At 54.5% G+C, this 26,567-nt stretch overlaps 7 protein-coding genes and 2 non-coding genes across 9 annotated transcripts; 5 read left to right on the forward strand and 4 right to left on the reverse strand.

The window, feature by feature from the left end:
- Positions 1 to 167: 167 nt before the first annotated feature.
- CHGG_03897 (uncharacterized protein) lies at positions 168 to 1,659 on the forward strand (the record flags this gene model as incomplete). Its single annotated transcript, XM_001223110.1, has 2 exons — positions 168 to 845; positions 1,114 to 1,659. The coding sequence occupies 2 exons, from the start codon at positions 168 to 170 to the stop codon at positions 1,657 to 1,659; spliced, it is 1,224 nt and encodes a 407-aa protein (XP_001223111.1).
- A 252-nt stretch (positions 1,660 to 1,911) lies between these two features.
- On the reverse strand, positions 1,912 to 4,231 carry CHGG_03898 (uncharacterized protein; the record flags this gene model as incomplete). Its single annotated transcript, XM_001223111.1, has 5 exons — positions 1,912 to 2,557; positions 2,791 to 3,330; positions 3,387 to 3,579; positions 3,629 to 3,835; positions 4,147 to 4,231. 5 exons carry the CDS (start codon positions 4,229 to 4,231, stop codon positions 1,912 to 1,914), a joined length of 1,671 nt encoding a protein of 556 aa, XP_001223112.1.
- A 1,205-nt stretch (positions 4,232 to 5,436) lies between these two features.
- On the reverse strand, positions 5,437 to 6,775 carry CHGG_03899 (uncharacterized protein; the record flags this gene model as incomplete). Its single annotated transcript, XM_001223112.1, has 5 exons — positions 5,437 to 5,482; positions 5,690 to 5,966; positions 6,188 to 6,293; positions 6,448 to 6,494; positions 6,598 to 6,775. 5 exons carry the CDS (start codon positions 6,773 to 6,775, stop codon positions 5,437 to 5,439), a joined length of 654 nt encoding a protein of 217 aa, XP_001223113.1.
- Positions 6,776 to 8,410: 1,635 nt separating this feature from the next.
- On the reverse strand, positions 8,411 to 8,484 carry CHGG_11328. The gene has a single exon. It is a non-coding gene; the product is annotated as a tRNA-Val (tRNA).
- A 3,095-nt stretch (positions 8,485 to 11,579) lies between these two features.
- On the reverse strand, positions 11,580 to 12,409 carry CHGG_03900 (uncharacterized protein; the record flags this gene model as incomplete). The annotated part of the gene is made up of 2 exons (XM_001223113.1): positions 11,580 to 12,049; positions 12,118 to 12,409. The coding sequence occupies 2 exons, from the start codon at positions 12,407 to 12,409 to the stop codon at positions 11,580 to 11,582; spliced, it is 762 nt and encodes a 253-aa protein (XP_001223114.1).
- Positions 12,410 to 13,648: 1,239 nt separating this feature from the next.
- Positions 13,649 to 17,850, forward strand: CHGG_03901 (uncharacterized protein; the record flags this gene model as incomplete). The annotated part of the gene is made up of 14 exons (XM_001223114.1): positions 13,649 to 13,663; positions 14,390 to 14,586; positions 14,846 to 14,901; positions 14,971 to 14,992; positions 15,381 to 15,534; positions 15,678 to 15,842; positions 15,956 to 16,051; positions 16,126 to 16,321; positions 16,383 to 16,407; positions 16,474 to 16,562; positions 16,617 to 16,721; positions 16,805 to 16,847; positions 17,136 to 17,475; positions 17,527 to 17,850. The coding sequence occupies 14 exons, from the start codon at positions 13,649 to 13,651 to the stop codon at positions 17,848 to 17,850; spliced, it is 1,827 nt and encodes a 608-aa protein (XP_001223115.1).
- Positions 17,851 to 18,122: 272 nt separating this feature from the next.
- CHGG_03902 (uncharacterized protein) lies at positions 18,123 to 20,673 on the forward strand (the record flags this gene model as incomplete). Its single annotated transcript, XM_001223115.1, has 4 exons — positions 18,123 to 19,571; positions 19,787 to 19,902; positions 20,073 to 20,408; positions 20,463 to 20,673. The coding sequence occupies 4 exons, from the start codon at positions 18,123 to 18,125 to the stop codon at positions 20,671 to 20,673; spliced, it is 2,112 nt and encodes a 703-aa protein (XP_001223116.1).
- Positions 20,674 to 23,868: 3,195 nt separating this feature from the next.
- Positions 23,869 to 23,960, forward strand: CHGG_11297. Its single transcript has one exon. It is a non-coding gene; the product is annotated as a tRNA-Phe (tRNA).
- Positions 23,961 to 24,971: 1,011 nt separating this feature from the next.
- On the forward strand, positions 24,972 to 26,201 carry CHGG_03903 (uncharacterized protein; the record flags this gene model as incomplete). The annotated part of the gene is made up of 4 exons (XM_001223116.1): positions 24,972 to 24,998; positions 25,062 to 25,234; positions 25,562 to 25,900; positions 26,081 to 26,201. 4 exons carry the CDS (start codon positions 24,972 to 24,974, stop codon positions 26,199 to 26,201), a joined length of 660 nt encoding a protein of 219 aa, XP_001223117.1.
- Positions 26,202 to 26,567: the final 366 nt, after the last annotated feature.

Raw genomic sequence — 26,567 nt, forward strand, 5'->3', positions numbered from 1 at the left:
CCCTCGGCTGGGTTGCTAGAAGATTAGAAATCCATATAACCAAGTTATATATTAACTCCGCCTGCCTCTCTCGTTTCGTTGTCCTGGTGTTTAACTTTTCTTTTTTTCTGTTGCTTCCTACCCCGCACGCCCGAGCCTTGAGTGCCTGGCACCACAAACCCTTCCCAATGACAACCCAACATGTCAACTCCGCTGCTGGCGAAAGCCTGGAGGATGCCATAACCAAGATCAAGCGGGAAGAAGTTGTCTTTGTCGTGCCGAAGGACAGCGGCAGTGGGTACCGGATATATTCACTCGTCGAGGGCTCAACTTCAGACGGAGAGAAGCCCCTCAACTTGGAAGTTGTGCAATGTGAACAACACCAACTACCCGAGGATCTATCAGGGTTTCTCCTTGGCCAGGGTCGCCTCCCGCCAGCTCACCTGGGCCCCCCGCGTGAGGTGCATGTCGTGGTATCAACACACTCGGGACTTAAACTGGCGGAGGACTTTTACCAGGGCGTACTCCGCTCGTTGTTAGGAGCTGTCGGTCTCGAGTCGAGTGAGATCAAGGGTCAAGGAGGGTACCAAGTGACGGTGACGGAGAGCTCAGACACCATCCGGGACTTTGCGCAAGGACTAGGGAGAGACGGCTACGCGACAGAGAGGACCGTCATCCTACTGTCCGGCGACGGAGGCGTGACTGATTTCCTCAACGGCCAGGACCGAGGCCCCCCACCGCCGGACAACGCCCTCCTCCCCACGATCGCGCTGCTCCCCCTAGGCACAGGCAATGCCCTCTTCCACTCGCTGCACAAACCACTCTACACCACCACTACCACCACCAACCCGACCCCCTCCCCCCTCGTCCTCGGCCTACGCACCCTCTTCAACGGCACGCCCTCCGCCCTCCCCACCTTCCGCGCCTCCTTCTCCCCCGGCGCGAAACTGATCTCTGCACCAACCGAGACCGACGACACCACCACCACCACCACCCCCCAATACCACCACGCCCCCAACAGCCCCGGCAACCCTCCCCATAGCAGACGCCCCCACCAACCGCAAAACCCCCGTCTCGCACCTGATCGGCGCCGTGGTCGCCTCGTACGGCTTCCACGCCAGTTTGGTGTGGGAGAGCGACACGCCGGCGTACCGCGTGCATGGCGCGAAGCGGTTTGCGATGGCGGCGGGGGAGTTGCTGAAGTTGGGGCATGTTTATGACGTTGTGGTGGGGGTGCGGAGGGGTGGTGATGGTGGTGGTGGTGGGAGTGAGGGTGAGAGTGGTGAGGGGGTTGAGGGTGAAGGGGGTGAGGGTGGCAACGGGTTCAACTACATCCTTGCGACGCTGGTGTCCAACCTCGAAAAGACGTTTGCCATCTCCCCCAAGAGCCGGCCCCTCGACGGGCGGCTGCGGCTGGTGCACTTCGGGGATGTCGGCGGGGCCAAGACGATGGAGATCATGATGGCGGCGTACCGTGAGGGCGAGCACGTGGGCATGCCCGAGGTGGGGTACGAGGATGTGGACGAGGTCAAGGTGACGGTTGCCGAGGAGGATCCGAGGTGGCGGAAGGTCTGCGTTGACGGGAGTATTGTCGAGTTGGAAAGGGGTGGGTGGGTGAGGGTCGGAAGGGAGGAGAGGGAGAGGGTCAAGATTTTGGTCGATGCGGGCGTTGCGAGGTGATGGGATGATATACAATTTCTACATAGAGCACCGTGGGTATATAAACGGCTGCCCCCCAAACCTTACTCGCCCATCAGCTTCTTCGCCCTCCTCTCCATCCCCTCCTCGAACTGATCCACCCCCCTCTCCAGCACCGGCAACTTCCCCCCCCGCCAGCTTATACACCACCTTCCTCCTTAACCGTCCCCCCTCTCTCTCTCCGCCTCACTCCCCTCCTCTCATCCACCAACCCCTGCACACGCCCCTCATAAATCACCTGTCATGAGAAACCAAAATCACCGCCCCCGCCCACCCCCTCAACGCCTCCCTCAACGCAGCCACCGTCTCATAATCCAAATGCGTCGTCACCTCATCCAGTACCAACAACCCCGGTCCGCGCCACAACAACCTCGCCAACTCACACCGCACCAACTGCCCACCGGACAACTTCCGCAGCGGCACATCGGACGCGACGCGGCCCTGCAAGCCCAACGACCCCAGCAACGCCCGCAGCTGGCCCTCATCCAACAGGCCCTCCACCTCGCGCGTCAGCAGCGCGAGCGCCGTCAGCCCGGCCTCCTCCCGCCCCAGCGCCTGCAGCTCCTCGACGGCGTGCTGCGAGTAGTACGACAGCTTGAGGCGCGGGTGGGTGGTGACGGTGCCGGTGTGGGACGACCCCGGCGGCGGGGCGCCGGCCAGGTTCGCGCCGACGAGGAGCCGGATCAGCGTGGACTTGCCCGCACCGTTGAGGCCCAGGATGCCGATGCGGTCGCCTTCGCTGACGGTGAGGGTCGCGTCTTGGAGGGTGGCGGGCGGGTTGGTGCTTGCGCCCCCGCCCCCGCCCCCGCCCTTCTTGGGGAGTGCGTAGCGGAAGGAGACTTTTTCGAGGGACACCAGCGTGCCCGGGAAGCGTAGGTCGCTGGGGTCGGGGAGGGTGATGGTTACGGGCCGCTCGTCTTGGGGGATGGCGATCTCGTCGCGCGCGGCGTAGTGGTAGCCTGCGAGGTCGCGGTTGAGCTTGAAGCGGCCGCCCTTTTCGTTGACTTGCATGCCCATGCGGTCGTCGAGGCGTTTTTGGCGGGACTTGGCCTGGCGCATTTTGTTTTGGTCGTCGTTCCTTGCGGCCCTGCGCCATATTCTGCCCGGATCGACTCCTGCATGTGCGCTTTTTGCTTTTCTTGCGCCTCTTTCATCTTGGTGAGGTACAGCTTCTTCTCGGCCCGGGCGGCCTCGTAGGTCGGTAGGTCGCCGTGGAAGTAGGTGAGGTCCTTGTCCTTGACGATGAGCAGGTCGGTGCAGACGGAACTGGTGAAGTCGCGGTCGTGAGACACGAGGATGAGGGTCGGTGGGGCCGGCAGGTCTTCAAGACTCTGCAGGAAGCGCTGCAGCCAGATGATGCCCAGCAGGTCGAGGAAGTTGGTTGGTTCGTCAAGGATGAGAATGTCCGTCTCCTGGAGGAGCGCTGTCGCGAGGGCGCTGCGCATGCGCCAGCCGCCCGAGAGGCTGTCCGCTTTCTTGGCCATGTAGGCGTCAGTGAAGCCGAGACCGGTCAGGATCTTTTTGGCGCGCGACTCAATGTCGGCCATGAGAGACGGCTCGACCTGCAGCTGGAGATCAGCGAGCATATCCACGGCCTCCTGAGTCTCGACCTGGAGTGTCTCGGGTGAGATGTCGTCCGTGGACTGCTCGTTTCTATCCGGGGATGGTCAGAGATCATGGAAGTAATCAGGGGTTCAGGGGCATCTTACAGAGCAGCAGACTCAGCAACCGCTTTCTCGTACTCGACCAGTGCCTTGCGTGCTTGCATTCCACGTGCGCCGCTCCTCAGCCTTGCGTCCTTGTCGAGGACAAAAAGCCGCTTCAGCATGCGCGCATGGCGGAGTTTCCGCAGCGACCGAAGCGCACCGTAAGCGTCCGTATCGTTGACACCAGCGGAGAGTGCTAGTCGATGTCAGGCCTGTTCGTTGACCCGCTCCATCACAACACTCACTGTTGATCTCCTGCTCCAGGTCGCTTTTGGCCGTGGCCTTATCAACCACATCCTCCAGGACGGTAAGGCCGTCCCTGCTGCCCGGGACTTCTCCAGAAGGGAGGTCATCCGTATTGACATCGCTGATGTTCGTCTGCTGTAAGATAGACACTCTGGTCTGCTCCGGGATGCCCGGGATGAGCTTGTCGGCGATGGCCCGCAGAAGGGCTGTGAAAAGGGGTTCCGGTCAGCCATCAGAAAAGCGCGGTCGTCTGCTGTCCCAAGCTCACTAGATTTCCCCGACCCATTCCTTCCGACCAATGCATACCGGCTCCCAGCCTTCAAGCGTAGCTTGGCATTACTGAGGATCTCGGTGCCCTCGCCCGAGGCCTTTCCCTTGCCTTTGCCCTTCACCTTCTCTCCACTGCCGGATGTGACGGTGATGTTGAGGCCTTCAATATCGAGCTGCTGCCTGTTAACGCTTGATTCAATGATGGAAAGGGCTTCAGTATCGACTGCTATGTATTAAATTACCTCACGGTAGTTTGGGCTCTCGATGTGGAAGCGTGTCTGCTTGCACGACACCAAAATGGTCGAAACAGACTCGGCCGCGATGGATGTCATTGTGAGTGTTCGGGGAGGCAACGTTCAATTGATGGTCAAGGAACAAGTGTGGTGCTCAGATTTGGGTATGTCAAGGTACGAAAACGAAGCACTGGATGCAACTCCTTTCGAAACCTTACAATGAAGGAATCGGCCTCAGGTTACCTTATATATTCAAGGAACTTGGAGTTTCTCCAACTGTAACAATTAAGTAACCTCCTTTTCTTAGCCCCAAAATTTTGTCCTGCCCAACCTGTCAACGTCGCCCCGGCTCTTGACACAATTCGGCAGAGATCAGCTGCGGGCCGTCCTTGCATGACCCGATCCGGCCACTGCATTTCGGCCGTGAGTCACGCCGGCCCGGTGTGCTTTCCCTTTTGGTACCCGGTCCAGGCCGGGAAACAACGGTCCTCGAACACGATTATCCGGTCTTCGTTGCCAGTTTCGAATTCCCAGGGTTCCGCAATCGGGAGGCAAACCGGAAGCTGAGTCGCCCGGCCTTGCCGGTGTCAGCTTCGGGACAAAAAACAACAGCGCACAGTCAGTCGGTGTTGACATCCTAAACTACCTTAGGTACCTAAAAAATATTCCATGATTTTTTTATTATGCATGCACATGTAAGACTAGCACATAAAACAGTATACTTACTATGTCCGTCCCATGGAACCAAACCCAAACCCCAACCTCAACTTACGCCGTCCCATCCCCACCCTGCTTTTCGCTCCCATCCCGCGACTCCCCCCTCACCCTCCCCATCCTCGCCGCAAACGTCGTCGTGGGCCTCCAAGCCGCCGAATTCCTCGGCGTGCTCTGCGCCATCATGGAATCAATCTGCTCCAGCGTCAGGCCCTTCATTTCCGGCACCAGGAAATACGCAAACGCCAACGACAGCACACACAACGACCCCCAAATAAAAAACACGCGCGGACCCAGATCCGCCGACCCGGGCTCATTCCCCACCATATACGGGGTAATCACCGCAATGATACAATTCCAGAACCAATTCGCCGCGGTGGACAGGCCGACCCCGCGCGAGCGGATCGGCAGCGGGAAGCACTCGCCGACGATGACCCAGCCGACGGGGCCCCAGGTGGCGGCGAAGAAGAAGATGTAGATGCAGATGAAGGCGATCATGGCGCGCACCGCCGCCTCGTTGGTGTGGCCCTGGTCCGCGTCCGGCCGCCCCGCCGTCACCCCGACCACCGCCACGATCAGCTGCGACACGATCATGCCCACCGCGCCCCAGTTGAGGAGCGGCCGCCGCCCCATGTGCTCGATGGCCCAGAAGGAGATGGGCGTGGAGATGACGTTGACGAGCGTGGTGACCAGTGAGATGAAGAAGGGGTTGCGGATGGTGCCGAGTTGTTGGAAGAAGGTGGTGCCGAAGTAGAAGATGAAGTTGACGCCTTTTGGGTTGCGTGGTGTTAGCTTGGGTGGCTGGCTTTGTTTGGTTGGAAGGGGGAGCGTGTATGTACTAACCCGGTGAGTTGTTGCATCATTTGGGATGCCGGTCCCCAGATGGTGCCGCCGGAGGTTGCCGTTGCCTTTGGACAAGGACCCCCTGGGAAGCAGGCCATCCACGATCCGATGTAGCTCGTCTGCGGGATGACCTGCATTTCGTACTCGTGGTTGGCGACAATCTCGGCGAGCTCGTCCTTGATGTAGTCCGAGTCGAGCGGCTGGCCGCGCACCAGCGAGAGGTCCCTTGCCGCCGCGTTGATCTTGCCCTTCATGACGTGGAAGCGAGGCGATTCGGCTAGTTTGTGTTAGTCGGCGTCGACGGCACACATATAATCTCAGTGATGCTCACGAAGGATAAACAGCCCGACTCCCCAAAATGAGCGCCCACAGAAACTGAATCCCAACCGGGATGCGATAGGAGCCCGTGTCGTTGCGGTTCGCAGTCGCATAGACGACGCAGTTCGCCGAGCAGGATCCCCAACGTGATGCAGAACTGATACCCCGAGACCAGCGCACCTCGAAACCGTTTCGGTGCCACCTCGGCCATGTACAAGAGGATGGTGGCAGAGATGAAACCCACGCCCAGCCCCGAGACCAGGCGGCCCATGACGAAGAGCACCACCTGGTTCGTCGATGCCATCTCCAGGATACAGCCCACACTGAACACGCCGCAGCCGATGATGATGGTGGGCCGGCGGCCGATAAAGTCGGCAACGTCGCCGGCGATGAGGGCGCCGAAAAAAGTACCGCAGGACAGGATTGACGTCATGAGCGACTTGGTCGACGACGGCAGGGCGAACTCGGTCGGGTTGACGCCGATCGGCTGTCTGTTCTTGTAGTCATACTGCAGTCCGGTGTATTGGGTGATGAAGAAGGGCATGCCGAGCACGCCCGACATCCAGCCCGTGTCATATCCAAAGACTGACCGAGGTTGTTAGCACAGTAGGATCCGGAGGTAAGCCACAGGGTGAGTAGACTCGGCTCACATATTCCGCCATAGGCGGCAAAAGCGCAGAGCAGGTAGGCCTTAAACGTCACTGGCGCTTCGACCCTCGACAGATCGGCCGTGCCCGTCAAGGAGGGATATATCACGACGCCGACCATGTTACTTGAGTTTCATGCTCGATGGGTGTTGGTGATTAAAGATCGAAGGAGTCGCAAGGGACCCGGCACGGCAGGGGGGGGGGGGGGTAATAAAACAAGCTTTGAAGAATACCAATAACGGCCGCCTATTCACACCTGGAACCCGGCCTTCCCATCCCTGAATGTCAAACAGGCACGCTTTGCTGGTCTAGAACTTGCCTGGGTGGGGACATTGTCGCCTTCCTCCCGCCCAGATGCTGGGCAGGAAGGATAGGGATAAAGGAGGTGAGAACGGCGACAAGGACAATGGATGGCTGGAAAAGCGGAAATCTTCAGCCATGTGTGCACAGTCAGAACAAAGCCGCCATCGCGCAGGCAGAGGTGGAAGAGGCGCTGCCGGCGCCTTGGCGCATTTGCTTTTGGGGCCTTGGGGCCTTGGGTTCAACAAGTTCCATGGTTCTGGGAGTCGTTGACCGAAGCTCCAAAAAAAGAACCCTTACCTTGCAGCTGGCCGGCGCGTAGGAGCCCATGTGTGTCTTGACTTGATACAACGTACAACGACAAGAAAACGCATCAGGTTTCTATCATCGTCCCAGGCCGTCCCCAGCGACGAGTTCCTACTGTCCGAAGTGATTCGTACGACAAGGAAGTCCAATGGCGAGACCCCAGCAGATGGGATGGCATATTCTCTTCGGAAGAAGCGGGGTCTAGGGGCTTGGGGTCTCGGGTTTCGTTACGAAGTACCAAGCTTCACTCAGCCCCCAGAGGAATTAAGCCCAAGCGCGCACGCCAATGCAGCCGAGTTCTCGCGAACAAACGCCACCCATCCTCTAGCGCGGTGTTTGCTTCCCAAAAGCGTCCTGGGTTGCACATGACGCGGCGAGAGACCGTTTGTTTTTAGAACGAGAGTGTAGCAGGACTTGCGCCGTCTGCTGGCGTCCATTCCAGGTGCGATAGATGCAATCAGGGAGCAGGCTGCTGACATTGATGAATCTGACGGTTGCACAAATGTCATGTCGAGGTGAAGGGGTGAAGTGCTTTTTTAGTTAATCTCCTCAGGGTTGACTTGACTGCCGAGGCTCCACACAGGTGGTACGTACCGGCAATCACCAGAAACTGAAGGCCTCGACCCGACCATCTCCATGTTTTTTCAAAAAAATTAGCAAATCATCGACCCTACCCGAGACAACCTAAGATCGTAGCTGACGAACAAGGCAAGCAAACACTGAGTGACGCAGGGAGACGACCGGCAACCTGATGCCGAGATCTTGTGGACCCACCCACGCCGATGGCGGTCGGGAGAAGAGTCATCTGCAACAAAAGAAAAGTAGTTCAAAAGTCGAGGGACCCCCATGCTGCCGTTCTTTCTTTCTGAGACTTCGCCTTCACGCTCCTCGCCTTCACGAGATCCTTTGTCAGCGGAGTCTCCACGTGTGCGGGCCGTCATCGAGGCCTCAAAGAAGTGCCGGCATCCAATACGACTGTAGCATCCGGCCCGGTCCCGAGGACGGCGCTCCATCTCCGATAGCCCCCAGGAAACCTGCTCATGTCGAAGGATCGCCTCGTTGAGAGCAAAAACAAGGCAAAGCCAACATATTAACGAAGATCCGGGAACGGACAAAAATGATTGGGTCGAGGGCAAAAGGAAAGCTGTAATGATTTCATCCAGGCTCGAACTGGAGACCTTCAGTGTGTTAGACTGACGTGATAACCAACTACACCATGAAACCATCTGATGTTGTTATAAGAGATACTGCTAGCTTAGCCCATGTCTGCCACGCACACCTCGCCCACCTCGCGAGAGCAACAACACACACAAACAGGAGTGACCGTGCCCGCTGCGCGCGGCCACGCCAAAGAGCTTGCAGGAACTTTTCTGCTGCAGGTAGGCCCCATAGCGGAGTCAACGATGTATGTTAAGCCGTACGAAGAAGGCATCTGACTGCATGATTATAACAGTATCAGGAGATGATGTAGTTTAGGTCAGAAAATCGGGATGGAAAGAACGTATGAGTCCTTGGATTGGGAAAATGGAGCACCGCGGTGTAAAAAAGGTGGCCTCTAGCACCGGCTTGACCTCATCGCCGATGTATGACGCCGCATTCTTGAGTCTCCAGTAAGCTATATCGTCATCTAGGGGCTTCAGTAATCAGATCCCGTAAAGATTAACCTCTGTGGCGTAATCTCACAGAGCTGATAGGTTCCGTGTATTTTTGTGCGTCAAAGAAGTGCAATTTGCTTCGCTACCCTTCGTCACGTAGACGACCATCGAGCCGTAGGCCTTGCTTGGTATCCTTCCTGCTGAGCCAGGCAATCTTGGCAATGTTGACGTTGTTCTCTGTAGTCGTGGTTCCAGGAATGGGACGTCATGGCCGAATCAGCGCAGATTGAAGCTGCTGACGAAGAAGCGGGTGCGTCGCTCTAGTAGTACAGTTAACCCATAATAGATGTTGACCCTGAACACCTCATTTTCGCCACTTTTTGACAGAAATCCGAATTTTTTTGTTCGTGGTTCGTGATTGTCAAGGAATGCGCGACGGATGCATGCAAAAGCATGAGCGAAGCAGCGAGTCACAGGGGCCCTGATGCCAAGTGCGGGTTAGCGGCTTTTCTCCGGCGATCCGATTGGCCAGGTGTCAAGCATCAAATGGTTCGTGCACCACCACCGCCAAGACCGAGGAAGAGAGGGGGATTTGAGGAAGCAGAAAGCAAAAAATGCCAGAGTTCAAGATGCTATCGAGAGAAGTCGAAAAGGAGAAAAAAGCCAAAATTCTACAGTGAGAAGTCGACAGTACAGGTTAGAAATGACACCGGTTTTTTGGGGTTTTTTTATAGAGAAAAAACTGGTCCGTGCTTAGAGCAGGCCATGGCATTTTTGTCATAGGGACTAAGGAAATAAGGAAAAGGAATAAGGACTAAGGAATAGGGAATAAGGAACCTGGAGTTCCTCCAGGCATAAATAAACAGAATAAATACCTAACTGGGTTGAGGGACCACCTCTCACCTTCTCGCCTTGCCACTCTTGTATCTCTCACGAGTTATCCATAGCTTTCTACGCCTCATGGAGCGGCCCTTGAATCAACCCCATGTCGACAACGCGGAAGGCAGCTCTATCTCAATAGACCTCTCGGTCATTTCTCCCTTGCCTCTCTCTACCTCAACCAAGTTGTGATCCAGGGCGTGGAACCCAGATAAAAGAGGGGACCGGGTTCTAGTGTGCTAGGTTGATGTTGGGGTTGTGAGTAACCGAAGCCCGGATGTGCCCATTTGCAGTGTTGGTGCCATTCGGCCCGTTCCACGTGGAACAGACAAACAAGTCACCTACTAGAATTAGAGAGAGGCCATGTCTGGATATAAATTCTTGGTGTTAACAACCATGTGTGCTGCCACCTTTTAGAGGACATGCTTCCAAAAGCGGAAAGTTCGTGTGATCCAGAGTTCCGTCCGGCATACAGGCACGGCCCGGACCAGTGACACTGGCACACTAGGTATCTATACGGATATACCTCGTAAAACAGCAGTCTTGCCAGGCAGGAACTAGAAGAACTGGTACGTAGTTAAACGAACACCGCCGAGCGCCGTTATATCCCGCCCATCGCACGACCGCTTCCCGGATTGTCGCCGGAAGCGTCAACTCCCGTTGTTTGTGGTTAAGAAAACAGGCTTACAGAATCAGTCGTGGCTGTTACAGTGGGGCGTGTTGGCTCGGAGGTTGACTGTCTTGTCTTGTTCCTGGGGATGCCGCTGAAACGGGAGTGAAAAAAGGGAGGACGAGGAGGCGACCGGGAGAGTTCGCTGAGTACTAGGTATGGTGAGGCGAATGGAAAGGTAGGCGTGGTTAAAAACATTGCATAGAACAAGGCGTCACGTTCATGATAGACAATATATGTAGATTGGAGCAAAGAACTTGGTGCTAACCAGGCGATTAAGAAACCAACACCATCTAATGCCTGTAAGGTCGGTGTTGCGGCTACTTCGGAATCTCCTCGTCCTCCTTGCTCATGTTCATATTCAACAGCTCGACCTTCTCGGCGTATCCCTCGAGTCCGCGCCATTCAAGTGATCCCAAGTTGACTTGCAGAATTAGAACAAGGCCGACCCTCTTTTCTAAATCTGCGTGGCGGACACGGAAGGCCAGGTCGTTAAGCGCCCAGGGAAGACCATTTCTCGCTGAGCTCTGGAACCGGGGAATGACGAGAGGATGGTTGCCAGATTGCCGCTGCTCACAGATGTTGTGAGTTCATTGCTGCCCGTAAGCCGAGTGTGCATGGAGAACAGTCGCTGCTGCGGCAGTTATAAACAGACTACTTCATCCCGGTCTACCCAACTCCCAGGAGGGTAGGACACTGGTAACTTGGGACTATAAAACATTACAATTAGGTGAGTCGGGAAACACGCCCCGACAAGCTCACACTCGAAATCAAAACAGAACACGCAAAGACTGTGCAAAACTGGCATATTATTGTCTCCGGCGCAAATAGGAACAAGAAGTCAAGTTTCCGTACAGGCCGCACCAAAAGCAAAAAGCACGAAAGCCCGAGGACGTGCCCCGGCAGAGTATCAAGTAGAAGGATAAGCAAACCCATCATGTGCCACGCGCGCCAACAACATACAATTCAACCCCATCCGCCGCCCCCATCCAAAGGCCTAGCCTGGATAAACAAACCCCAGCATTCCCGGCTGCATACAAAAAAAGGCACTGTCCGGAAACACACAACATCCCAACTCTGCACAGATTAAAGGGAGGGGGTAAATTAGGTAGCGCCGCTGTCTCTTGTCTCTTGTCGTGTCTCATAATCTCGTAAAGCAGTTTCCCCGGTGCCCCCTAGTACCTTGGGGCCGAGGATGGTGCTGTTATGAGCTTTAGAGAAGGGCGGCAAAACCGGCCGCCAGCAGGACGAGGGCGGTCGCGGGGCCGACGATGTTGCCGGCGCCCTCCTCGACCCTTGCTCTCGGTTGGCTGGGCGGGCTTGACAGTGGAGACCGAGGTCGAGTTGCTCTGGATGGAGCTCGAGCTGGGCAGGAGCACGGCGCTCGTGGGTGAGTCGACGGCGACCGAGGTGGTGTTGCGCACGACGGTGCTTGAGGAGGAAGTGGTGGTTGTCGTGGTGATGGGCGCCTTGGTGGTGCTCGTGCTAGTGCTCGTGCTGGTGGTCGAGGTGGAGGTGGCGGGAGGAGGGGTCTGAGAAACCAGCCCGCCGGTCACGCTGTACGCGGGCGGGCGCAGGCGGCCAGATCCATGCCCTCCTGGGCAGCACCACGTCTCGCCCTTGGTGTCGGCGGTGCAGTAGTAGCCTTCCTCGCAAGGAGTCTAGAAAAATGGTCAGCAAGAGAACAACCGCGGTACGATCGACATCACGTACTGCCAGACTGGTCGGGGCAGCAAAGCTCTCCGACAGTGGGGTTGAAGCAGTGGACCTGGCTGTCGGTCGAGCTGCAGGTCTGGTAGCCGGCACCGCACGCCTCCTCGCAAGTGTTGCCGTCGTTGCACATGGCCTCCTCCGGCTGGTACCCCGGCTGCTCCTCGCGACGGGCAATACCGAACAGGGCGCGGGTCGAGGTCTTCATCATTGTCGGCCTGTAGGGCATCGGCTCGGCGGCGACATTGGCGGCAAAAGCGAGAGCCGCGAAAGCGGCAACAGACTTGACGAGCATTGTGGCGGTAGTCGGAGGGAGGCGGTCAATTGAATTACGCGCGAGTTTAGATCGGGATTTTCGAGGCGGGAGAGTTGAGTAGTTAATTGACGCGATTTCAAGACCGTAGGATATATATCGTAGGTGCGGAGAAACGAATGGATCGAGCGCGAGACTCTGTAATGAACGACGATGTTTGCTTTGTGAAAAGACGGTGGAACGGTGGACAAGCGCGGGCGACGAGGGAAATGAAGGTATAAAAACAGGCACCCAGGGGCGGGCGGGTCCCCTTTGGCTGTTTTATGGGGCGGCTCCGGGAAGTCCCCAGCCAGCCAGAAGTTGTGCCTGGATTCATGCTAGGGTGCATCAGATGCCAAGCAGCCACTCATCACCTCTCCTTAATTTTAGCTCCGGCGCATGCTCCTTGCATGCCACCCTCTGCTCGTTCCTGCGTCGCCTGGCAATCCAGGAACGCCAATGACAACTTTGTTTTGCACAAAACGGTTTTGATTTCCCTTGCTACGCACTCCAATCGCATCGTCCAACCCAGAACCTTTCCCACACTCTACACCCCACAAAGTTACAAAATCTACGCGATGCGCGCTCTCGTTTTGAACCCAAGGATTGAAAAAGCCAAGCCAGCCACCGCTCTTGGGTCGTCTCGCCAAACCAAAGTCAGCCATCCATCCTCGGTCTGCTTGCCGTCTGAGGTGACGCCCGGCAGATTTTGGCAGCTGCTGCCCTCTGTCGGGCAAGGATCTACGAAATGAGCCAAGCGACCGGAGCCAGCAACAAACAGCGATCCTACCCAAGATGAACGAAAATCAAAAGTCTGGCCATCTTCAATCCCTGGCGTCAAGAACTGAACAAAAGGCAGCTCTGGGCGACCAAACAATCCTGACCAGCAAGCGCTCGTCTGGAGTTGAATCAGCCTAACTATCCAACACACCTGAACCTGTCGTTTCCGACATAACCTTAGTGTGGCGCTTTAAATGACTGGTTCAGAGGGCTGCGCTTCAGCAAGCGGTAGAGGTGTTTCAGTCGATCAGGGCCCGTGCTTTGCCCCGTTTTCGAGACCCGCTCCCGCGCCGGTTCTCAACAGCTGCCGGTCCCGCTGCAGACCCGGCGCGGGGATCTGCAGATCCCGGACATCTCACCCCGGAGGCTGATTTTAGGCTTGAACTTGTTTCCGCGCGGCAGCCATCCTTCACGAAACAAAGATCGAAGACTTATCTCTCAGTTGTGGGAACAGATTCCTCAATGGCCAAGCGAGGTGTAAGGAAGCTTACGGTCCGGGATATTGCTTACTTCCCGGCTCTTGTTTTCTTATTGAAATTAGTGGGGTGCGAAAGGGGGCGGGCTTTCTAACCTACTTGACTGTGGTAGTCGTTGTCAAATCTCACGCGACAGGCTCTTCGATGGCACATCCGACACCTCTCGCCCGACCACCTGTTATGCCACGGCAAGTACGGTAACCGACGGCTAGCTACCTTCGTAGAGTCCCCTATTCTCGTATTATGACCTAATCCGGCATCTCAGCATGTACACCGCCGAGTGCCATAGTTGACCTGATTATCATGCGTTTTTGTACTCCCTCGGTCCCTAGGTTGTTTTCTCAGGCCGTGATCGGCCGCCTGACGGACGCTAGGCAGACGGTACTTAGCGGAGCAAAGCCGGTATCAGGAAGCCGCTTGTTATTCGCTTGTGCGGGCGAAGCCGTTGATACACGATTTACGCCGATGAGCGGTTCAATATGGAAGACGGTTCGGAAATGAAGCCATTTGCATCATGATCCATTGATCGACGGCTTCTCAAGAAGACGTTTCTAATGGCTGAAGCTGCTGATAAAAGTGAATTATTAATGTCTGGCTTGACTAACTCAAGTCGTTCAACGACAGTTGTTTTAACTTAGCAATTCATCATATGAACCACCAGTTTTTCCAGCGGCTTACACTAAACAAGCTAGTATGTAATAGCTCATGTGCTACTTATTTGCTGAAGCTGCTTAAATTTGTGAGCCGGTTTTACCAGCGAGCCGTTCCTGGGCCACGAGCCTTTCCTGAGGCGCGAGCCGTTCCTGAGGCAGCCACCCACCAAATTGACTTAGCGAATTTGACGCGTCGGTACCACGCCATCCTTTCTCCCCGCTGTGCCGCCCGCCCGTCCCGTCTCTGCCGCTGCCCGTGGTGCCCGTCTCTGTAAGTCAGCCCCCTACTTTCAAGGTTGTGGTGAAAGCCATTACCCCTGGTTTCCAAATGCCCTCGGTTCCATTCGCTGCAGTTCACCACGACTTGTGACATCCAATGCGCGAAGATGCCCGGGCATTCACGAGTCATTATGGCGCAACCAATTGCGATGGGACAGTGTCTGGTACTTGCCCTTATTACCTGTTACCCCCGACGAAGTTTGAGCTAAGTACATAGGTAGTTGACATATGCTGACGGGACTTTCGGACAGTATCTCTACCAATCCCGACTGCGTCGTGCCACCCCTCCAGGCCTACTTCAAGCCATGTATGCCCGTTCCATGCATCGTGCCACAACGGCTCAAAGCTGATAAGATGTTAGCCCGTACACTAACAGGCCTTCTCCACGCAAGAGGCCGGTATGTCCAGTTCTTTTGCTGGTCCCTGTATTTGCTTAAGGCTAATGGAACCCGTTAGCACTGACAACACAAGCCTTACTTCACGCCAGGCAATACCTTGTACGTAGAAGAAGGGTAGAAGGCTGGCTTCAAGTTCTGTATATGACTGATTCGACTAACCGAGATCACTGCGTAGTCCTCTATTACTATACTCTCGCCCCCGGCGACCCCTCCTTTGTTAGTATACGATCATGGCGTTGGAGCTTGTGGGAGGATATGTAACTAACCTGGTATAGCATCATGTCTAATCTATGGGGGACCGAACTTGACGATAACCTCGTCGATCCCCTCCTGCGAGGCGTATGGCACATTGGACACTTGTGTTTTGCTGGCCAGTACGGGCTAACAGAGTGTTATGGAAGCCGGGCGCGGACGCCAACCCCAACCCCCCCCAGCAGAGCACCAGTACCAGCACGGGTACCAGTACCAGTACCAGCACCAGTACCAGTACCAGCACCAGTACCAGCGCCAACGCCAACGCCAACGCCAACGCCACCAATCCTGTAAGGCTTCAAGTCTCGTCCTTCCTTTCCAAGTTGTGAATGAACCTAGCTGACAGTTGGACTACAAGCTACATGCAAAGAGTTCCTTGGTATAGTACACTGGCTGCTGTCCTCTGCCATTTGACTGACATCTGTTGTGGCAGACCGAGAGAGAGAAGACCCTTTGGGGCAAAACCTCGATGGACGTTCGCCGCGTTACCAAACGCCGCCGTAGACCCGAGCCCGAGCCAGAACAACCGGGTTCGAATGATGACGCAGTGGCGGCCGAGATGGCTAAGGACGACGCCAACGAGCGTAAGCTCACAGACGTGAGTTTGCGGCAAGTTTTCTTGTTCCACCAGCGCAAGCCGGAGAAGGACGAGGAGGTAATATACCCCTGTCTAGTTATTTGGTTGTTAGTTTCTAATTAATATGGCAATAGAACATTAAGAGTATTCACGGCGACGATGTGGACCCTTTCGGCTTGGAGTGGCCAGGAGGCCCGTACGCGGTTCATGAACGACCAGAAAAACTGCAAGTTCCGCGTGCTCGAGCATATGGAGGCATGGATCTGTTGGCAATTGTATGGTGGCTAGCACTAATATATGACAGAAACTACTTACAACCCATGCCGAGCACCCTGAGTATACAAACATACTCAATGTGGAGCTGCCAGTCCCTCGGGACTACCTTAAGCGGATGACGGATGCGGCCTGGGCGGAGGAGAGCTTCTTTAAAGTGTGGACATATATGGAGGGGCGGCTGGACTTCAAGCGGTCTTCTAAACTGGGACAGTACTATATACGCAGTAAGTATCATTCGCATGCGGGTTAGGTTGTGCTAATGCGAGAGGGAAGCGATGTTCAAAGGCCTGGCCCTAGAGGTAGCAGAGTGGTATGTACTGTATACGCAGGATTGGTGAACTGGCTTTGGGGACTGACTATTGGTGTTGGCGGGTAGGATGCGGGTCAAGAAGCAGGACGCGGACGCTGGTATTGCTCGCCGCGTTAAGTTGTTGTCGTACTACGACGACATGCCAAAGAAGTCGGGTATGTTATTATTTGTCTATGGGATTGCGATGCTTACTGACATCATTGTAATAGAGTATAGGAGTCTCAACGAGACTCACTTTGCGTGGGTCTTCGAGCGGCAGCGCCGCCAGAAGAAGCAGAAGAAGAACTCCTCTGCGACGACCAAGGCCAACCTCGGTAAGTAATCTCCCTCCCCCCCCCCCCCAAGCGTCTGGTATGAATGGCTTGGGTAGGATTGCTGATAGCTATATAACATGTAGAACGATTTGTGATTGACGAGGCGCCGCCGTCGGACAGGGAGGAGTAAGCGGTGGGGGGTTGTGTGGGCGTTTGGCGTGTGTTTTGCCTTTTCCTTCATTATTAGCATGATACCCATTTGCTTCAAGTTCAAATTGCTGTCAATCCCAAGCTTCAATGATCAAAATTGACAATTGTGTTGAAATGAAGTAGTCAAACGCCGTGGAAACAGTGGAAGCAGTTGCGATCGTGGTAATAGTAAGTTCAATTGAAGGTTGGTCGAAGGTTCAGGTTTTTGGTGTATATTGAAATAAGCCCCTTTTCGGCCTCACAACGTACCTTCCATGTTAATAGGCCCGGGCACAGGCACCTTCCAGTCAATAAGCCTTTACAACAACTCAAGAATTTTCAACCACTCCACCTCCCGCCTCCCATCTCCCACTTTCTCTCGCAAGTCGCGTCGTTATCCCTCTCGTTGATGCCGTTTTCTAAGCTCAAGACGCCACGCGCTTTACAGCATCGTGCGAAGAAGGCGTTGATTCGTCGTCGACTGCAGAAGCGCGAAGCTGCAAAGCGCCAGCGCCTTGACTCGACCGACCGGGAACGTGGCTCTTCGCCTCAGCGTCCTCGTCACAAAGAGCCGACCGATAGCGACGGCGATGGCGGCGATCGGGAACCGATCACATCTGCTACTGTAGGTTAGACCAACTACTCATGTACCAGATCACTAATCTGCTGCCTGTAGGATTTCGACGACTTCGAGCTTGCCCGAGCCTTGATCGATGTAGTGAACGAAGCAGACCACGTCGTCTATCCCAACCCCGAGACCGACGAGTATCAACTTGCAGACGACGGTCCGCTCCAGCAAGAGCTGCAGAAACTGGCCGAGTACCAGTATGCCGCTGATACCATCGAGAGCCACGACGATGAAGCGGAAGGCATCTCCGCCGCCGATGAACATGAAGAGGAGGTGCTAGATACCATCGCGGTTGCCGCACCCTGGGACACCACCGGTCAATACCAAACCTCCGAGCCCGAAGACCCGTTCGCAGCCTCGCAACCCAGTTGAGCAACACCGTAAAGCACACGACCTGTCGGAGTTTGCCTTGGGTTTAGGCCTATATTGCATCATTCACAGTGTATCCCGCAAGCAATACTCAACTCTCCTTCAACTTCTCAAACTGCTTGGTCATTCCGATAAGATCAGTCGGTTGCCCGATAGCCTTGACACTCTGAAGCGCCACGTCCGGGAATCGATACCGCGTATCGACATGCGTGTGGTCAAAGACCTGCCGCTGAACCCTAAGAAGTTGTCGTCGTCCCGGGATGTTGCCGGCAATCATGTCGGGTGAAAGCCCTACACAGGACCTCTTCTTCTTGAACCCTGTGGACCTCCTTCGCCGCATTCTTAGCTCCCGCATCTCCAGCACATTACACTTCGGTATGGCTCAACTTGTGGATAACCCGTCGGAGGCGTGGCATTCGATGCAATGGGCCGGCTCGGTACGCACCACCAGCGGCGAATTCGCATACTATCCGCCCTTCCCTTCCATGGAACCCATCTTCCCTGGCGACATTATCGCATACCAATGCGCGTTCCCAGCCTGTACCGGCTGCCATGAAAAGGTCGCTACAAATGTCAGGGTCGCCACGAAAGTCCATCTCGGACAGATCCAGGCAATGTTCCGCGATCATCGCGATAGTTCCCGTCATCTCGGCAACTTCATCGGCGACCCCAGCACCGGGGCTGAGAAGAACACGAAAGGCGATGTTGTCCTGGTTATCTCACGGATATGTTCTGGCAAGTTCATCAACCGACAGTTCGTCCAGAAGGGCAAGGCGATCAAGATCAACCCAGCCGAAGATACACTAGATGACGACGAGCTGGTCCTTTGCATGAGCCCAATGGAGCTTATTTCACCAGCCATGGTCACCGGCCGTCGCGACAACATCCGCTTCGACTATGCGTTTGGCAGCAAAGTGCGGTTCCCGGGTGATCCAATCGCTAGACGTGAACAACCATTGATCACCCGCATATTCGACCGGGAGCATATGGCGCTGGTGCCACCCTGCCTAGTCTCTCTGGTCCCTGGTGCCCTCGAAGTCGATGAGTTTGGCCGCGACTGGCTGGTCAAGACGTTCGCTCAAGGTGCAGAGGGTCGTGTCCGGTGTCTCCCGTGCCTGAACTTCAACGATGGCTTTGGCCTGTATCGCACTATGACCAAGTCCATCATGGGCTGCTATCTTCAGATCGCCGCTATGCCGAGAAGCGAACACACCCGCCAGATCAACGTCCTACCGGTTACACTGGGACCACATGGTGCCAATATGCACGATGTCATGAAGGCCTTGGCGCCGCTGAGAGCTCTCGACCGTGGTATTGCTGTCGATATCAATGGGGAGCGCACTATGCTGTGCGCATCCATCTTCGCCCTGACCGGCGACATGCCACAGCAACAACAGAACTCAGGGTGTCTGAGTGTCGCGGCCAATCTTAGTTGCCGATCGTGTCTCGTCACTTCCAACAACCGTGATGACCTCGACGTCGACGTGATAGGCAATGCCCGTGGCCATATGGAGATGGTTCGCCTTCGTCGTTGGATGGATGAGGAACTGCACCAAAAGTACAAGAAGGAGGCGTTTTCGACCAAGCACGGTATATCTCTTGAGGCGCCTGCAGTCATGTATGTCGCCCCAGCACTGGATCTTATCGGTGGTCGCCCCAGTGATGCCGCACATTCGGAGTTCAATGGTATCACCAAGATGATACACCAGCTTCTCCTTGACGCAGTGAGTACCCCCTTGATATAGCGACCAAAGCTGACATAGAGGTATAGGCTCTGAAGCCCGACAGCGTCGTTGCCTACACTAAAGCCTTGCGTCGAATACCGTTCCCACCCGGATGAGCTCGAATCCAATCCCCATACAATGTACTAAGGTACAGTTTTCAGGAGCATGCCCGTTGGTCTGTCTTGATGACCATAATCTCGCTATTATGGTTGAAGGAGTCTGACCTCAAGCGCCCTTTTGCCCGTGCAATGGAGGCAGTGTTTGATCAGTCCAAGCTGACAGCTAGCACTGCGTGTTCAATTGACGCAACTATAGCCACGAAGAGTGGAAGGTAAGAGCCTTATCGACATTCTAATTATCACCTTGGCTGCGATCGTCAAGACAAACTCGGCCTTGTCAACCCCTGAGATGACTATAGAAGATCGCGACGACAAGGCGATGCTTGAGAGTATTCGCCTTAGCATACGGTTATTTCAGCTAATGTGTGAAGCTGCAGCGCAGTCCACTGACCAATCGACCCGTGCTGCTCGTCGTCGTGGACGCGGTACTGCGGCAAACTCGCGCGCAGCTTCTGTGGCCCCCGCCGTGGCTGGCGGGATATCAACACCAGCAGCAGCAGCCGCCATGGCCAACACTATGGCTACGATGGAGATCGAGGAGGACGATGCTGTCGACAATGATGTCAACATCGACCAGCATACCGTCGCCCAAAAAGCCCAAGTATCGACAGTGGAGCGCTCGCCCGAATGTGCATATCGGCCTGCACTACATCGACGTGTATCGCCGGTATGGATTGGTTTCGTTGTTGATGGTCTTGCCAGGAGAGATGAAGCATAAGTAAGTGGTATTGCCCTCGAGTGTTAAGCCACGACTGATGCGCTTGGTGGACAGGCTATGGAAGAACCTTGTGGTTACGATGAACCACCGCAACCCCGAGAAGGACTGCCTGTCGTACGAGAATATGATGCAGACTGTGCGCCTTATCTTGCTGGATGGCTTCCAGGACGAGCCGGATATAACCAAGAAACTGAAGAAATCTTGCAGCATCGGTACCGACGTTGTTCTCTTCATTGCTCCCGCACGACGAGCTTGCCCGAGATGATGCAGAGGACGAAGATGACCCGTCCATCACACTCAGGATCGTTACCGACGGGTCTCATCCAGCGGCGACTGTATTGATAGCGGTCAAAGCCAGGGTATACAAGGCGATGGGTTTCCCCACTCGCGAGGCTGAATTCCAGCCGGTCTTTGCTCGGCAGGTTCGGGATGCATACCGGGCTGACTATGGTAGGAACATCATCATGAGTACCAATTTACGGGTACGCTGGTGGAAAAAGGTCTCCTTCGCAGACAGGTATGTACACGACCGCCCCCTTCCCTACTACGGCGCATTAACGGATCATTTAGCAACAACCCGACTGGGGCTCGGCGTCTCGTTTATCAGCGAGGGCAGTACGTAGCTTTCCGGATAGCTGGCGACATCGGCCGGCTGGACCACATCATGACGCATGAACCCATTGCAGGTTAGTCCACATTTTACACGGGCCACGGGAGCGCCCTCTGTGCCATCTGCAATCACTGCTTATAGGCAGCCCCCCTTGTCTGGTGGAGTTGCGTACCAGGTATGACTTGCTAACAATGCCAATGATCTGCAAACACAACTTATGTCTTCCTCATCGTTACTCCACTCCGCAAGATAGAGGCCTCGGAGCCTCTCACGGGCCTTCCCTTGATGCAGATTGCTCAGCCCGGCCAACATATCGGCATGGCACAGGAAGATGATCGCTGTTGCCAGCTGATTGTCGGTTTACCCGCTCTCCATCGCAGCCGGTTGTACATGGTGCCATTCACCACCGAGGCAGGAGAGGATGGTCGGCGCTTGGTGACCAACATCAACCATGACCTCACTGACGACACCCAGCTTCTCTGTGTCAATTGGCGAGTGCAGTTCACTTGATCACAACACAGCATATCCATAGTGCGGCACGCCGGCAATGGAGTATGGCACAAGGCAACTGGGTGGAGCCAAGGGGCGAGCATGGATGCAGGTTGCAGTGGCTGTATGTAGCGATAAGGAGATTGGGAGAATACTGATTGCGATAAGTGAGCTGAGGCCGCAATTAAATGGGTCCGTGTATGTGGTCTGTGCATCGATTTGACCGGGCCCACTTCGGGCCCCTGAGCTTGGACCCGGCTCGCGTTACTGAGCGGCTCGTGGTTTGGAACGGCTCGTGGTTTACAAGCCATATACTAACCGCTAGGCAGCGGCTTGTTGCCAATTCAACAGCTTCTATAATTGAACCGCTTCATGCATATGAGCTACTCATTTCTCTGAGCGGTTCAATGGCTATGGAGTCGCTGATCAACGAAAGCGGCTGGTCGAAACCAAGCCGGGATATATTCGCACTTACCAACAAGCGGCTCAGAACCTCGAGCTGGATTTTAATGGTAAATCAACAGCTTATTGAACCCAGCATGAGACGGCTAAGTAGCCACGCAAGAAGCGGCATGGGCTTATCAGGTTGAACTCATTGAGTTAGCAACAAACAAAAAAGGCCATAGATCAGTCCAGACAGGAAGATATTGGAGGATTCCGACGATAAGAAAAACGAAACTACATACGTAGGTGTTATGGAAAACGCTGGTCGCAACAGCCGGCAACTCCTCACATTTAGTTTCGACGGACCTATGATGCCCGGTGAATGACCTCCAGACTAACTAATCATTAAGAACGCTCTTGCACCACTAACTCCTTCATACCAGTAGCTAGATCTTTTCTGAAAACATCATCTTTGCCGAACGAATCGACTCAACGGCTGCTCCTACTCCCTGCAGCGAGCTGAAAAGCGGAATTTGAGGAAGTACCTCGCATCGTCAGTGGGCTTCCAGGCTTGCATCTCTAAAAGGCGAGGCTTTTTACTCGTAAATAGAGGTTTACTCCCCGTATGCCGTACCGTGAAGACAATGACAACTGGGCTCTGTTACTCAAGACTCCCGCACTCGATGGTTAAGGATCAGTTCATTGCTCACAGTCCCCTGAAATGGATCAGGGCCTATCGTTTTCAAGACACTGATGACTTTATACTTGGGCGCGCCGCCGTTACCGTTTTGTAGGATTGTAAGCTAGCTAGGTATGTGGGTTATAATTATTATTCATACTCCGCTATGCCCTAGGGCGTGCCGGACCCTCAGCTATTTAGTGTACAGGAAAACCGTGCCCTCCCGGGCCGGGTGAGAAACCCATACCAACAATCAAGGAGCGATGCGTTTTAGTGAGCCTACATATACAAAGAGAGGGGGCCTCCTGGCCTCCGAACGGGGGAGCTTCAGGCCGCCGCTTCCAGCTCGAGCCTCCTGGCTAAGTTGTACATCGGCAGCTTCCCCGAGTCCATCAGCCAGTCGAGAACTCTCCTCGCGAGCCGTGCAGTCGTGGGATTGATGCCGTGTAGAACAGAGTAAAAGTCCCGTCGTGTCCGAATTCCAGTTCTCTCCCATCTTCTAGTCAACGGTGGGGCCAAACACCACACTACCAGGTGTTCGGCAGTCTCTCGTCCCTCGCCACACTCGCAGGCAGGAGTCAGAACCTCCGGGACTCCCCGTGTAAACAAGAAGTCCCGTAAGCCTATTGCTCCCGTCCGGATTTGAATCAGCAGTGAGCTCTTCGCCTTGCTAAGACCGTCGTGCCTCCTTAGGGTTTCGTTCCGGAATAGCGTCTCCTGCTGATGGTCAAAGTCGTCCGCCGGCCTGGTGATTGCCCTGCCGTCCCGTTCCTTTAACCACCTCGCTTTCCAAGCCTCTTCTACTACCCTGTTCGTATCAACGGTTCCCCCCGTCCAGCGCATGACCGTGCCCTATGTGGGTTATAAGCATGGTCGATGAGAAGAAACTCTCAGCAATGAACCCCCCAAGCATGACTAGCCGACTGCTGCCTCGCAGGGCTGATAGTTTACCCAGTTTGGTAACAAAGGTTCAAGAACATAAATCTCAAGGCCCTATCTGTAACGGCCCTGACTTCCAAAATTCTTTGTTGCCAACTTGTCAGCTTCGTTCTAGATGTGCCTTCACAACAACAGCAACAACAACAACATGCATTGACAGAGCAAATGACCGCCACAACAAAACATAAGCCGCCACAGTTGCTTCTACCACAACCCACGGGTAAATTAGACTTTTGGACTTGCACTCAAAAGTATTGCCAGATCAAGCTGTAAGTTGCACTGTCCCCCAGTATCCAAGTTGTCTGGGCGGATCCGTCGGTCTCCTGAACCCCGTTTGTGAGTCATGGCAGCATCCACAAGCGGGTTTAGCTCAGTTGGGAGAGCGTCAGACTGAAGTAAAACTTCGGGAATACCAATCTGAAGGTCATGTGTTCGATCCACATAAACCGCATTGTGTTTTTTTGCTCGTTTTGCCTTAAGTGGGTTGAGGAATGTGTTAAAAGGTGGTCGCCGTTTGTCAAACCTAGCGGGGACATGAGTATTGAGATAGACAATTTGCGCAGTGGGAATAATAGCTCCGATACGGGTACGGTGATAACCATGCTGCTGGGCCTTATAGACGTCAGCCGTGTGCCTCTAACGTCGTCGGTTTCATATTTGGCGTAGCGATATCTTGACCGGAGCTGATTTTTTCCGCGGTCCCGCGCTCGAGTTCACACTTCTTGGAAGTCAAGGTATCGAGGGGCTCTTAAAGCTCCCCCGTTTTTATATCCAAGCTATAACTAGTGTTCATAAGAAAGCAATGGGGAAATAGAAGAAGGTGAGAAGAGTAAAACCTAGTAAATATGAAAGATTATCTCGTTAGGTCATCGCGGGTCAAGTATAGGATAATCGACCATGGGCCCAGACTTTGCTCTCGTGAACTCGACTATCCCATCTCCCTTAGCACATATTTCTGGGGGTAGCAAGATAAGACTGGTGTTTCCCAAATCCATACTTCAATATATACACGAACTTTTGACTTTGGGTGAGCCTTGACATGGCTGACTGAACAGTGACCATGGTCCTGTCTAGACACGTTAAGCGGATTAGTATCTCGAAAGTAACTAAGATAAAAGTTTAGTTTTTTACAACCGAGCAATTTGATAAGGTATCTTTGACGCGTAGACATATGAGATTCTTTCTTGAGATATTGTGCACTGGAAGGTTGGCAGTCGGGCAACTTATCCATGCTCTTTCTTAATGGCGCTCTTCAACTTCCTACACTCTAGCTCCAAGAACGAATAATTTATCAGAAAAGCCTTTGGTTATAGTTTATTAACCGGAAAATAGGAAGACTCGAAAACCTCACGGAATGATTTTCTTAAACTACCTTTTACACTTTCCTTCTTACTATGGCATTAGGAAACTCGAGTCGGATTGCGCAACGTCACCTTAGCCTGTTGTTGAGTCAATGTCCAAGATGTCTATCATTTGCCACTCCACCTTGGTGAGCTTTACGGTACCTCCCTTAAAGACTACGTTAAGTATTCCAACTCTAACACCCTTCAAGATAGAGCATAAACACATAGCTTCGCTCTCATGTGTCCATCTAGAGCCCATTGTTCACCGTCGGGTCAACTCCAGTTCGCCTCAAAACAACAGAGACCTCCCCCGGGCTCGCACTGCTGGTGGGTGCTTTCGGACACGGCAACAATGGAACGTTGACCGGGCCGTGTTAGTCCCGTAGGTTCACCGGCACGGCATGGAGAGGGTCAAGGCGGGCGCGGCGTGACGCTACAGAGACGGGAAGGGCATCTATCCCGTAAGGGTAAGACACCCATGATTTCCGGTTTATTTCCCTGCTGTAGAGATCTAATCATGCAAAGCCGGCGAGTGCCCGCAAGTACACGATAAGGACCTAAAAAGGCTGAGCCGCAGTTTCACCCACCACCTCGGCTAGATTCGCGACCGTAGCTCAGACTGATGAAGGCCCCACTTCCTCTCATTCCCTATCCTTAACACAGGAAACTATTATGCCGAGGTGACGTGAGTGCATCTCAGCATCTGAAGCTCCGAGCATCCGAGCATAACACGGACACATGTGCCGGCGCAAGGCGACAACAACCCCGGAAGTAAGGACGCCCTTTCGCACCCCCGGCCGGACCCCGGAATGCCGCCTCATCCCGTCCCACACTCCGAGTGCCCCCCGTCCCGTAGTAGCTCTGTGATACCCACTCTTATCACGAAAAGAAGAATGATGTACTCACACCCGGAGCACGGCCATCAAGGCATCCGCAGCAGCTCGCTCGTTTCGACACAACCACCTTTTTCTGCGCGCACATGCATATGTCCTGCCCTTCCTTGTCCAACGCCGTTCCCACTACCACCCCTCAAACCCACCACGGGTGCGTAAGTTGCGTGCGAGAGAGAGTGCTCTAGCCGACCGTAACTGCGCTGCGCCGCCCCCTCACATCGATGGCCCGATCAGATCGGCGGCAGCCGGGACCCGGGGAGGAAGGCGGGGCTCGGGGCAAAAGGAAATATGAATATGGGAATAAAATAACATAAAAACCGAACTATGAAATGCAGGAGGAGCCTCACACCACGGGCCAAGCAAACCCGCACCCCGTCTCGGGATGTGGAGATGGAGATGGAGATGGAGACGGGGACGACGCTCGAAATACGAGGACCCTCCACATCCAACACATAGCGCGCACACCTGCAAAACCCAGCATACAAACGGCCGGACCAAACGCACTGGCGGCAGAAATGCAAAGCCTTTAGTCGTGGGCGCGCACGGCGTTGTGCTTGGTCAAGATGGGCCCATCCATCATTCGATATGGGCGGCCACACGTGGGGGAAATCGTTCGACCGCCGCGCAGCCACGGTTGCAGCGAGCGCGGTTGTTGTTGTTGGGGGGGGGGGGGAAATCCAAAAAACACACTTTGTTCCCCTTTATTCCGATACACATATGAAAAAAAAGAAAATAAAATCTATAAAAATTATCAAGACATAATATAAAAGATGATAAAATAAAAAATAAAAATAAAAAAAAAATAAAATAATAAACACACCA

The sequence above is a fragment of the Chaetomium globosum genome, genomic scaffold (genome assembly GCF_000143365.1).
Source record: "Chaetomium globosum CBS 148.51 scaffold_4 genomic scaffold, whole genome shotgun sequence".
Lineage (NCBI taxonomy): Eukaryota > Fungi > Ascomycota > Sordariomycetes > Sordariales > Chaetomiaceae > Chaetomium > Chaetomium globosum.